General features: G+C 41.7%; 1 protein-coding gene and 1 long non-coding RNA gene across 2 annotated transcripts in view; one reads left to right on the forward strand and one right to left on the reverse strand.

The window, feature by feature from the left end:
- cited1 (Cbp/p300-interacting transactivator, with Glu/Asp-rich carboxy-terminal domain, 1) overlaps positions 1-9,173 on the forward strand; it is a 10,609-nt gene extending 1,436 nt beyond the window's left edge. The window contains exon 2 of the mRNA XM_039822118.1: positions 4,021-9,173. Within this exon, the coding sequence (XP_039678052.1) occupies positions 4,041-4,616 (576 nt within the window). The 5' untranslated portion in view covers positions 4,021-4,040 and the 3' untranslated portion in view covers positions 4,617-9,173. The remainder of the gene's footprint in view (positions 1-4,020) is intronic.
- A 3,497-nt stretch (positions 9,174-12,670) lies between these two features.
- LOC120572729 lies at positions 12,671-13,147 on the reverse strand. The gene is made up of 2 exons (XR_005641481.1): positions 13,066-13,147; positions 12,671-12,940 (listed from the first exon to the last, which is right to left on the reverse strand). It is a non-coding gene; the product is annotated as an uncharacterized LOC120572729 (long non-coding RNA).
- Positions 13,148-13,487: the final 340 nt, after the last annotated feature.

Consider the following 13,487-nt stretch of genomic DNA (forward strand, 5'->3'; position numbering starts at 1 on the left):
TTCACCTAAAGTTATTCCTGTAGGGAGTAAATATGTGTTTCAAGTGATCTTAATGCACTTCATGGCACTTTTTAAACCTTATAAACCTTCTCATTAACTGTAATGTTCCTTTAGTGGATTGATTGATTACTGAAATGCACACAAAAATAATGGGCAGCTTTATGGATAATCAATCCCTCAAGTAATTTTTCAAGCAAAAAGGCCAAAAAATAGCCTCTCAGATTTGAATATTTGCAGATTTTCTGTACAATTTTCCCATGTAGATCATCTGATCAATCAATATTATATATAAGATAAATCTATGTATCCCTTGTTGCTCTCGGTTAGAGCTACTTATCTGGCAGGGAGACTTTCACAGCTGATAATTAAAATAAATGCAGAGCGCTCCACGGCCAAGACAGCAGACAAGGCGGCTAATGAAATCGTTTACAGGGAAACTACAGTCAGGGCTGATTCCACTAACTCATAAAAAAAAAGTGGTGGTAGAAAACAATGAGTCAGGTCAGCTGTGAACAGGAAAAAAACATTAGCACTCCTCCTGCAGTTTCACACAGCATCCTTCCTCCACTCCACTGAACCGTCCTCTCTGCTCTGCAGCCTGCGAGGACAATTCTGACTCTAATCCATCCTCATTTCACACTGTAACAGTGGGCTAAAGCAACTCTTCAGCCCAAAAAAGCTGTTATGTGCATGTGAGGAAAAAAAACCGTCTTACTTCTTGACTTCTTCCAAGCATTTTCATGTCTCCTGAATGTTTATAAATGTCAAATTGACTCAATTCAAAGGCTGAAACTTACAACTTTATTTTGCTGAGGAATAAAAACAAAAGGTACTAACCTGATTCAATCATTTAGATTTTCTTAAAAAGACGAACTTCAGGTACTTTAGCAAGGCTTTTAAGATTAGCATATGTGGTTGTGTCAACCTTAAAATCTCCAAAAGGGCATGTGCAACATAGTCAAATTACGACATGTGCTCTTATGAAGTAAAATTCCCCCCACCATAAAATGTGATTCATTTAAAAGCTACTGCGCTTTAGCTTTAGGAAACATTTTGGATTTCACTTGTAAAGGAACAGGCCACTGAAATTGTCTTTTGGAGTATGAAATACTCACCAAACAGTATTAGATTCTCAACATGACTTAACATTTTTTTTGCAAATTGGTTGCATCTTGGAATAATCTTCTCCATTGAAATGGATGAAGATATGTTTCTATATAGTTTCTAGGAATAAAAAAAAAAAAAAAGAAAGCTGCAGTTGTGTTCTGTTTTGCTCCCTGAGAAAAGAATGTGTGCAGTTTTTATGTGTTTGTGTGTCCTGGACTCAACGTGCTGGAAAGCTGTTGAGCAGAGGCACCATGTGCAGGCTGGCCCTGACAGTAATCAGTCAATGAATAATGAACACACACACACACGCACACACACACACACACACACACACACACACACACACACACACACACACAAACAAAACCTGCCATTGACAGCTGTTTGGTATCTTTGTGTGTGTGTGTGTGTGTGTGTGTGTGTGTGTATTAACTCTATCAGTGGAGTGCAGCTGCATGCCTGCCTGTAGCAATTATATTCTCACTAAATAAGAGCCAGTGCTGGAAGGTGTGTGTGTGTGTGTGTGTGTGTGTGTGTGTGTGTGTGTGTGTGTGAGAGGGAGAGGGAGAGAGAGAGAGACATATTAGAAGTGATTAACTTACTCAAAGGATAGCCGCATGATGTGTGTGTGTATTAAGGCACAGATGCTGTTTGAACTGTATGTAATATAAGCCAGCTCTAGGACTTTAACATGAGCATCTGCAAGAGGGTTTGAGTCACACACACTAAAAACAGACTTTTTCTCAATGACATTGGTCAGTGTGTCAGGGTTTACGCAACACACTCTTTTTCCATTCACACACACACACACACACACACACACACACACACACACACACACACACACACACACACACACACACACACACACACACACACAGACCTATAAACACTCACTCACCCACAGCCTTTTCATAGTTAGTTTTCTGCCCAATAGGTCAAGAGGAAAAGCAGACATCACACACTCTCAAACACATGGAGTCATGTGGCCGTCCAGTCACCAGGGTCGGCTTGTTGCATGCTTCCCAGACAGTCATGACTTAAGAGATTTGATGACGCCATTGTTGTTGCGGTCTGAAGCAGCCACAAGTTTGTCAGGCAACACTATTTAATGACCACTTAAGTTATTTGTCATTTTTTGTTTAGTGAGCAAATGTTTTCAGAGGTGGAGGGAGTATTCAGATCCTTTACTAAAGTAAAATAACTTGACAAAATGTCAAACTATCACTGTCATTTTTTGTTTGTTTTTACCATGCATTCATATTTAACGGAAACACTTTTCTCCCAGCTGACATGTAGCTTGGTACCATTCTTTATGTCTATCTTAAATGTTTGCAAAATTATTCAATTCATTAAATCTGGACAATTCGATGTAACCCAGCAACCAAATGCAGATCAGCAGTAGAAGTCCCTGCCACCAAACAATAGAGATATTAAGCAAACATTACAGCCCAGTGACTCTGCTACCATAATGTGAAGCCATCATACTCCTTATGCATCTCCTGCATCACTGTTGTTGCCATAACGACAGAGTGGAAACTCGCACATGTGCAACGAATTGATTCACACCTGTGTGTGATGTTTCTAGCTGGAGCTGCTCCTAAAACCGGCATCACTTAAAACTGGTAAAGAGCATCTCCGGTTTTTAAATGTAAATAAATGCATACACGTAGTGAGCTGGTTCATTTTGTACAGCAGAATGTGAGCTGCCTAGAAAAAAAATGTTCAAAGGTGTACACATATTACAGATATGAGATAAAGAAGTCGCACCAATAGCCTCCCAAATTTGATAACCTTTGATTTGGCCCACAGTAATGCATGTTTAAAATCTATTTTACTAAATAGTCTTTCAGCTTCATGTGTGACCAAGCATGTGAAGAACATTTTGAGTATGAATAGTTTGACCTTTCTTACTGAGAGATAGATGAGAAGATCAATAACGCTCTCATACACTATCTGTCTGTTGAATATACTGTAAAGCTAGAGCCAGACGTGTATTACATTACATTACATTAAATTACATTAAATGTCATTTAGCCATAGACGTAGACGCTTCATAGACGCTTTTATCCAAAGCGACTTCCAATTAAGTGCTTTCAACCTTGAAGGTGCAAACTCCAGACAACAAGTAGTTAAGTGCAAGTACAAAGAGCCATATGAAAGTGCAGATTTATGAATATTTATATATATAAATGTTTTTATCCGAGGTGCAGGTGCTAATTAGCTTAGCTTAGCACAAAGACTGGAAGCAGAGGGAGACGGCTAGTCTGGCTCCCTTCAGTTTTTGTACTGATTAAACAAATGAGATAAAACGTGTTTATTAGTGAGCTTTAGAGCTGCTAGTAGGCACATTTTTTCAACTTTGGACAGAGCCAGGCTAGCTGTTTCCCCCTTTGCTTCCGTCGTTATGCTATGATAAGCTAATGCTGACTGTAGCTTCGTATTTAGCAGATGCACATGAGACTGGTATCGATCTTCTCATCTAACTCTCGGTACGAAAGAGAATATATTTCCAAAAATGTCAAACTAGAGGAATTAGTTCACCATCCAAACACTGATTTAGGTTTTAAACACTGATGCATGCCATCATATCAATGCCCTGTTTTCTGCGTGCATCTGGTTCAAACTGTGATGTGGGGTTTTAATGTCAATTAAATGAAGAGGTTCTGTGTAAGTAAGATAGTCAAATACATACGAGACCGTAGAGCAGACCATGCTACAATAAAAAAAACTGGATTTAGCGTGGGTTTATATGAGATCATCAGATTCTATCGGGTTATCTCTGACAGTGACGTCTTGTGTTTAATGACATCTAGCCTACTTGATGGAGCGGGCCTCTGTTTAGCTAACAAGCTTATCTCGTCCTTCCCATGTCCCAGTTTGATGACATTGCATAACATCTCCCTCCTGTAGGCTCTGGTGTTTTCCTGGTGATGACCTCACTGCTGTTTCCTGGCAACGCCCACGCTGCGATGAAGGACCTCTCCTCTTCCTCCACTCCTCTCAGCTCCCTGCTCCACTACCCGTCCTCCAAAACCTCCGCCGTGCCGTTCTCCCCATCTGCCGGTGCCGCCGCCTCGCCTGGGTCAACGCTGTCGTCGGCGCCGCTCTCCAAACCGCAGCCCTTCTGCCTCCAGACGGGGCCGCACCTCCTCGCCAGCATGCAGCTGCAGAAGCTCAACTCGCACTACCAGAACCTCGCCGGCGCTTCTGCCGGACACCCAGCACCCGGTGGCGCTCAAAGGGGCTTCAGCGCCTCGCCTCTGGGCACAGGAAACCAGCTTCTGGGGCCGTCTGGAGGCCTCGGCGGAGGTGGGCTGGGCGTCGGCATCAGCATGGGGAACCAAAGCTCCGGCGCAGGTGGAATTATCGACTTTGACCCCGTGGACGAGGAGGTTCTCATGTCTCTGGTGGTGGAGCTGGGTCTGGACCGAGCCAACGAGCTGCCCGAGCTCTGGCTGGGTCAGAACGAGTTTGACTTCATGTCGGACGTGCCGGCCGGGTGCTGACCTACGAGAAAAGAAACTAGCGAGATTCGTAGGTTGGCAGCGGAATTGATTGACAAAGAGAGCGAAGACTTTCTCTCCTCTGTTTTGTGGTTCTCTTTCCTCCCTTTCTTGGTTGATAAAATGAGGAAACGGAAGAGACGCTGAGCGGATAAAGAGAAAGACATTAGAGGCATACTCTTCTCTATTTTGCTTTCATACTCTATGTGCAGACAGACTGATAAAAGAAAAAAAGACAGCTTGCTGTCAAACTTGTCGTTTTGCTAATGCAGAAAGAGAGCAAACTGTTTTTTGCTTCATTCAATCAGTGCATTTTTCTTTTCTTGGATGGAAGTGGTGGTTGAAACCAACCTGATGGGATTAAGAATGATTTGATTTTTTTTCCTTTTCATTTAAAGAAAACAAAAACAAAGCAGAAACAAGGACTATTTCTGCCACTGCTCCGTCACGCTGGCATAATAAAAACCATGTGGTTGGAGGCGTTTCTGTCCTTTTTTTGGATAAAAAAAAGCAGTAGAGATGACATCGACGCACCAATCGGACTTTTATTAGTTCTGTTCTCTCTCCATCAACTTAAAGCAACACCAAAGATTCTTTTGTACCTTAAAATAGTGTTTCCAAAATCGTTTCAGTGGTTCATCAACTCGTAACAGGGTGAACGGCACTTCTGCATTCGCTTTGCGGCCCTCTATCTCCTCTAACCGCGCTATGCAAGTTCGCCAGATCGGGTAGCAGATCTGTAGTTCTAATGAGACATAATGGACACAATTCCGCTTCCAACCTGTAGGGGGACTGAAGAGGAAAAGTGCTTTGGTGTTGCTTTAAGGAAGCATAACATTATGGGAGATTTGTGAAGGATGTCAAACACCACGTTTCCTGTTTTCTTAAATGGACAATATTAGACTCTGGTCTCACGGGAAAGAGACTCCTGTCTCTCGCCTTCACAAAGACACTGATTGTCTGAGAACCGGTTATCTCAATGTACTTTTCTTTCCTTACCTTTTTGTTTGAATTAAGTTCAACCAGTCGCATTCTCAGAACTTGTTATTTAAGACAGTGGCTGATATCCATCTGGACTTCTGGACAAGGAGCGCTTCTGTAGCGCGTCTATAATCGGTTCTACTTTTCTGAACATAATGAATTAGATCAAGGGATGGGGAATCTTTCGGAGCATGGGACCTGAATGGAGTAAATTGTTTCTTGCTCTGGAACACAGCCTCATTAAAACCCATTAAATCGAGGCCTTGTGAGTCACCACGAACATGTTCATGTTTTGTTTTCTGGCTCGCAGTGTAAGAACCATTGACCCGGGTGGTGTCAGTGATCTGGATAGCACTTCCCTCTTACATTAAGGATACAAGGTCTTGTCAAACTTAATGCAATAGCCCTTTTGTTTTTCCTGTTTCACCGCTTTGATGTTTGTGTCAAAACAGTTTGTTCAGCCACAACAGACTTGTTATCGCCACACTTCTGTGTCCCTGATAAGAAAGCATCGTCTGTTGTGTCATCATTAGGCCTGGAGGATGCTGTTTGCACACGTTGCAGGGCAGCCTTTGACCTGAATACACACTGTTGTTTGGTTTTAACCCTTGTGTTGACTTTGGGTCACATTGACCTGTTTTCAATTTTTGTTTTATATCAGAAAATATGGGACGTAGAAATAAGAGCTGAAAATGTGTAGAAGAAAAATGTAACAATTTAAATCGTTGGAAAAGGCAAATACAAATTGTGAAAAAAAGGCATCAAAAACGTCCGAAAAAAAGTGTTTTTTTCAAGGTTGACGGGAAGACAACACAAGGGTTAAGCACCGCAGGCTTTAGGATGATTGGAGTCGGACCAAAGTGAACTAAACCTTTCACGCCCTACCGCTACTTGCGGCTAGCATGCTAGCATGACTTTTTGAGATTGACATGAGCTTTACTGTGTCTTAAAGGCAGAGACAAACATCGTGACAAGCTAGCTGTGCCGCCTCATTACGGAACTCGCTGCAGTTCTAGGCAAGACCCGCCCTTCAGTAGCATTTCGCGCGCTACGATTGGCCAGGCGTCCATGCTTACGCGGGGTAACGGAACCCGATTTGTTCAGGTCCTATCCCCTGACCAATCGGCCATCCTAACCTGAACTACTCAAGGTCAGTGCCTAGCTTCAACCAATCGGTCTGCTTCGTAGGGTGGGTCTTGTCTAGAACCGCAGTGGGATCCATAATAACGCAGCTGTGCCCCCTCTGGCAGCCATATTGGAAGTCCTCACGCTCTCTGGCTTCATTTGAACAGTTATTTGTTTATATGGAATCAACTCTCTCATGGAAAATGTGTTGTTTCTTGTTGCTGCAGACTTCAGTGGTTAAAAGAATCCCCAGGGGTTAAATTGACACCCACTCCTCCACCCCCGTGCTGTTTCCTGCTGTAGACGGATGGATGTTAGCATGCGGGCTCTGACCTATGTATCTGTTGTGGTAAGAAGAGACGGGGACTTGAACTATGCGGCGGGAACAAAGGCCTTTCACCTCAACCTGGTGTGCCTGTCTTCCTGTGCATTGTGGGTCTCCTCTTGGACCACACACACATGAAATAACACACCTGTACATATATGCACAGGCACACAACTCACCTCGATGGAAACTCTCTGTCTCTCACACACACACACACACACACACACACACACACACACACACACACACACTCACTGAAACCCAGCTATGTGCGGCATACAAAGGCACCGAAATAAACACACACACAGAAGCATGGGGATGGTATTACAGCAGGGAAATGGGAGTAGCAACCATGAAACAGGCACTTGTTCAGTTACACACAGACTTCACAGGGTGTGTGTGTGTGTGTGTGTGTGTGTGTGTGTGTGTGTGTGTGTGTGTGCGTGTGCGCGCGCGCATGCATGAAGAGAGATAGTGATGTTAGACTGTATGCAAGTCTGAAAATGCCAGTGTGTGTGTGTGTGAGGGGAAACTATGAGCAGCAGGTAATCCGTCCACATGTAAACCACTGGCAGAGGAAAAAACTTGCCGGGCCTCGTTAATTTATAAAGATACAGACGGGTCAGCTTACACACACACTCAGTTCCTCAACAAGCCGGCTATTTTTCCCTCCACACAAACACAGCTGCCTGATACCACTTTTTGATGTCGATTAGGGTCTTGGTTACAGTCAATGAACTTCCTTTTCTTTCTTTAATGAAACGCGAGAAGCAGCGATTAATGAAAACCCGATGAAGGAATAATTTGACGGAGGGATTTGCAAGATGTTTCCCTCGCAACAAGCGCTTTATTGAAAGAAATGGAGATGCCTCTCATCAATTCCAAATCCAAAAGATTCCTCTCTTCCTCCGTCTCGTCGTCTAAGTGGGTCAAAATAACATTCTTCAAATCGAAGACAGTCTTGTGTTTGTTTCCATCTGCTCGACATTGTTTTAAAGTCCCTGTGTGTGTGTGTGTGTGTGTGTGTGTGTGTGTGTGTGTGTGTGTGTGTGTGTTGTTTTGTGGTCCGGCCTTGATCCCAGCTAAGTGAATGTTATTTTTTGCTGTGTGAAGGGGCGCCGCCTCCTCCTCCCCCTCCCCCCCTGAGAAGTTGTCTGGTCGAGATGTTTGAATCGTCTGAGGGCTTTCATTTCCTCTTCTCCTTGACGCCCGACATTTGCAGATTAACCTTTTGAACCAAAATATACCTCAGCTATTTGGTGACCAATAACAAAAACTTAACTCCGTGCAAAATATTCTTATATATTTTGGTTTAAATTTAGCTTGGAATACCACACCTAAAACTGTAAAATCTGTATCTTGAGTCAACTCGAGAATTTGAGAGTTTTTTTTTTTTTTTTTACAAATCTAGCCTGTTTTCCTCCTAAAGTGTAACAGATTGATGCATCTCCACAGATCATCTTAAAGGTTTGAACCCCCCCCCCACACACACACACTTGTAGAAGGGGCCCCCAAACAGCATCTTGCACAGGGCCCGCCAAAAGCTAGAAACGGCCCTGAGTGTACACCTTCACGGTCCGACAACGAATGAAGTGGATTTACAGTTTCTCTGTGACAGCAGTGATTTGTTGCACGCTCGGCCGTTGCCTCTGGGCCTCCGGGTCATGAAAAATGTTCCAGCACATCAAGGCCTGTGAAAACCTTCGACGTAAGCAGTGATATATCTGTTAAAAGGTCGCTGTTACAAGGTTTCCTCTTCACAGTAATGGAAATGTTCAGCCACTGCTCTGCTGCCAGGTCTGCTTGTGAAAATGAAGTAGACTCTGCACTGATTCATTCCTCTTTTTTTTTTTTTTTTTTTTTTTTCTTCATCATATTTACTTTAAAACCTGTAGATTGAAGTCTTATTTTGTTGTTGGTTTTACGTGCAGTCTCTTTTCCTTGTTTTTCTAATGATGAAATGAATATTATTCAAAGATGATGATTTTTAAAGCACTTTTGCTCACCGGCTCTCACTTGTACATCTATATGAATATGTAAATGACTGAGATCATATAAAAAAAAAGAAATGCTTGTATTTTTGTTACGGCTCTGAGTTTTGAGGGGGAAATAAAGAAAGTGAAAACTGAGCTGGAGTGAATGTTTGTCATTTAAAAGAGCAGACAGACACTACATACAGTATGGCATGTAGTGATTTAGCACACTGATGAATGTTTAATGTTTGATAATTTAACCATATCAACAGATAAATGTGCCATGAATAGAATATATAACAAAATGTAGTTACCAGTTAAGGTCTAGCATACAGAATCATAGCCGCATATATGTTTAAACAAAGATAATGAATGGTCAAAATATTTTATAAACTGTTGGAGTTTCAACATTATTGGACAAGGCTTCCATCTGCTGGCATGTGAATGTAAATACACAAGTTGAAAACGTGGAAGGATATATTAAATATATACTAAGTATATAACTTTTCTTTTCTACGCTATCTTATGGCTCTGTTATTACATTACAATTTCTTTTAGGTTTCCTGGAAAGAACCATGTAATTTGCTATAAGCAGTTGTTGATTTCTGGTGAAATTTGCTGTATTTAAAACCTAGTTATTAATTTATTATTGGAAACTATATTCTATATATACTGCATGTAAAAGTGTATGATTACCTTTAGAGCGGACTGGGGGGGGGGACACAAACATACGGCCCGTGGGCCAGAACCGGTCCGCCAAAGGGTCTGATCAGGCCCACAGGATGACTTTGCAATGTGTGAAAATTGCAGAGAAGTAATTCATTCAGATTCCAAATTTACCACTTTAATTTCAGAGAATATCTGAGTTCTTGTTCCGTAAATGTAGGACTTTAATCATAGAAATTCTGAGTTTTTTCTCGGAACATAACCCCTCCCTCCCGGGTCCGTAACATTATTATTTTTTCCTACAAAGGCCTTAGAACTTAGAGCAGAAGCAACTTGCGTTTGCCAACATCAAGCTGACGAGAAACTCTGTGGCAGATAAAGTTTCTGATCTTTCTGGAGTGGTTTACTGGTCTGGCCCACTTGAGATCAAACTAGGGCTATGTGGCCCATGAACTAAAATGAATTTGACACTCCTGCTTTAGACCAGTAGTTCTCATCCTGGGGGTCGGTGGTCGGGAACCCCAAGGGGGTTGCGAGAAAATTTCTGGGGGTCGCCAGATGGTTGGGGAGAAAAAAATCAAATAACATATTCTAGACCGGGGATTTTTTTATTATTTTTTTACATTACTGTGTTGTTCTTTTTATATAAGAATGTTGAGAATGTGGCTGGAAGTTAAAAGTCTGAAGGGGTATGGGACTGTAAAAAGATTGGAAAATATTTGGCATGTTCAGCTGACCCCCTTTGCACCAACTAAAATACTCTCTAGACATTGACTTGTACTGACTGACCAATTATGTTTCCCCCTAGAATTAGTGCCAAATTACTTAGTTCATTCTAAAAAACGTCATATTAAATTGTTAGCAATTCAATCCAATAACTGACATGTAAAATAATTCCCAAATTACCAAATTAGTTATTTTTTTCAAGATTTAAGGCAGGGATCAGTTCAGTGACTTTAACATTAATGCTGAGGATTATTCCATACAAAAAAAACTCCCTATGAATGTGTATTCACTTAATTAAGCATACTTTTTTCAGGCTTTCTTTCCAATAAAGTTGACAAATCAACTTCTTCTCTGGTGTCAGACTTGCATATATTTGGAACTTAATGCAGTACTGCCATCCAGTGGTGATGGTAGCATTGCACAGAGCTATACTTAACATATAAACTAACCTAAAGGATTATTAGGAACAAAATACTAATACTGTGTTTGACCCTATCCTATCAATATGGGCCAACATTTCTAAAGAATGATTCCAGCACCTTGTTGAATCAATGACACAAAGAATTAAGGCAGTTCTGAAGGTGAAAGGGATCCCCCACACCATTACACCCCCACCACCACCAGCCTGTCCAGTGGTCACAAGGCATGACCGATCCATGTCCTCATTCTGTTTACGCCAAATTCTGACTCTACCATCTGAATGTCTCAATAGAAATCGAGACTCATCAGACCAAGCAACATTTTTCCAGTCTTCAACTGTCCAATTTTGGTGCGGTTGTCCAAATTGTAGCCTTATTTTCCTATTTTTAGTGGAGATGAGTGGTACCCGGTGGGATCTTCTGCTGGTGTAGCCCATCCGCCTCAAGGTTGTGCGTGTTGTGGCTTCACAAATGCTTTGCTGCATACCTCGGGTGGAACTAGTGGTTATTTGAGTCAAAGTTGATCTTCTATCAGCTGGAATCACTCGGCCCATTCACCTCTGACCTCTAGCATCAACGAGGCATTTTTGCCCCCCAAGGACTGCCGCATCCTGGATGTTTTTCCTTTTTCAGACCATTCTTTGTAAACCCTAGAAATGGTTGTGCGTGAAAATCCCAGTAACTGAGCAGATTGTGAAATACTCAGACCAGCCCGTCTGGCACCAACAACCATGCCACGCTCAAAGTTGCTTAGATCATCTTTCTTTCCCATTCTGACATTCAGTTTGGAGTTCAGGAGATTGTCTAGACCTGCACCACACCCCTAAATGCATTGAAGCAGCTGCCATGTGATTGATTGATTAGATAATTACATTAACGTGAAATTGAACAGGTGTTCCTAATAATCCTTTAGGTGAGTGTACAGTACACCAACTCATCCAGTGGCCTGATGTATTTCCTCTGTTCCTTTCATGCAGAAACAACTGCTTGATACATAAATTAACATGGACTGTGGAAGTCAGAAAAAGTACAAAAACAATATTCATTGTGCAGTAAAATGTTCCCCGTCAGTGTGTTTTCTCTTCTATCTGATGTTTCTGGATTAATATTCCTGCTGCATTAATGTGTATGTTGCATTTTACTGCTGTAGATGTTTAAGGTTGTCCTCATTTTAACTCCTTTCTATACTGCTGGCTAGTTTAATCTACAGCAAAGCATCATATTCTATAAGATCATCATATGTTTGTAGCGTCGCTGTCCTGTGAGAACCACGTATCTCTAAAAAGTTTTAAAACTGTTCAGGGTATCAGAAAAACAGCCCTTTTTTCAGCTTTCTGACGATACATTGATCCAAGAGGCTTTTTAAAGACTATATTTAGCTTAAGAAGTAGGAGAAGTTTCTCGACACACTTCATCCTCCACTTTATCCCAAAAATTCAATATCAACACATCTGGAGATACATGGTTTTCACCTGGACAGGAAAGGGATGAAAAACTGTTGTAACTAAAGCTGTCAGACAAATGTAGTGGAGTAAAAAGTACAATATGTGGCTCTAAAAGTAAAGTACAAGTATACCTATAGTAGACTACTTGAGTACATACACATTCCACCACTGCTACTGATAATGAATATGAATATGGCTATGGCAACAGTTGCACACAAAAAAACAAAACAAAAAAGGGATGCTAGTAATTAAAGATGACTAATAAATAATGATCTGTTTGGGGCGTACAAAGTAGGAAAAGCACTTTTTAAAAGGAGGAATCTGGCTGAAGTGTGAGTGTGTGTGTGAGTGTGTGTGTGTGTGTGTGTGTGTGTTTCAGAAAACAAAGAGTCCCAGCTTTCATTACATCAGCTGGACTTTATTACCATGCTCTACATCTGTAACATTGCAGCCTTTAGACAGCTAGTTTAAACAAAAGTGACCCTTATTCCTTCAACTTTTGTAATATGACTCCAGAAATGTGTCTTCAATCCTATAAAACTTCCTGGATTGAGTGGTCATTACAACAGTATTTGTAAGGAAGTGGGTCAGGAAATTAAAGTTGGGTCCTCTTCTCTGGTCCCCTTGCTGATTGCTACAGGCCACGTTGCTGAGCTCCTCCATAGCTCTGAAAAATGAATAAAAGGTAGGTTAGTGGGGCGCAACACTGCCCTGAAAAACAGACTCTGAAGATTTATGTTTCAAGAAAATAAATCAAAGTGGGTCGCCAGAGATAAATGTGTGAATACACACAGGAGTATTTTTATTCAGTATAAATGGATTCGTCCTGGGGTTTGGAATTTGTTCCTGCAGCCTGGGGGACGCAGAGTTGCCTTCAGAGAAAGAGAGAGAGAGAGATGGCATGTGTGCATCAGTTGGTATTATTTGGCAGAGCAAGGCAAAGACCCAGGAGGAGTTTTATCTCCATGAGTGGAAACCGGACTAGGCTCTACCTGCAACATGGCATTTCCTGACCAAGACAGTCTGAAACAGAGAGACAGTAGATGCACTAGCAGCTGCACGGCTAAATGGAGCGTATATGTGATATTAAAAAACTTTAGTTTTATCATTCATGTGCAAAGATATGGCCCTTTTGTTTATTTCAATGCACATGCAGCAGGCCACATATTCAGATCAAATAATCAACTGGACTATTATCTCTGCATATGGTGTAT

The sequence above is a fragment of the Perca fluviatilis genome, chromosome 14 (genome assembly GCF_010015445.1).
Source record: "Perca fluviatilis chromosome 14, GENO_Pfluv_1.0, whole genome shotgun sequence".
NCBI classification, from domain to species: Eukaryota; Metazoa; Chordata; class Actinopteri; order Perciformes; family Percidae; genus Perca; species Perca fluviatilis.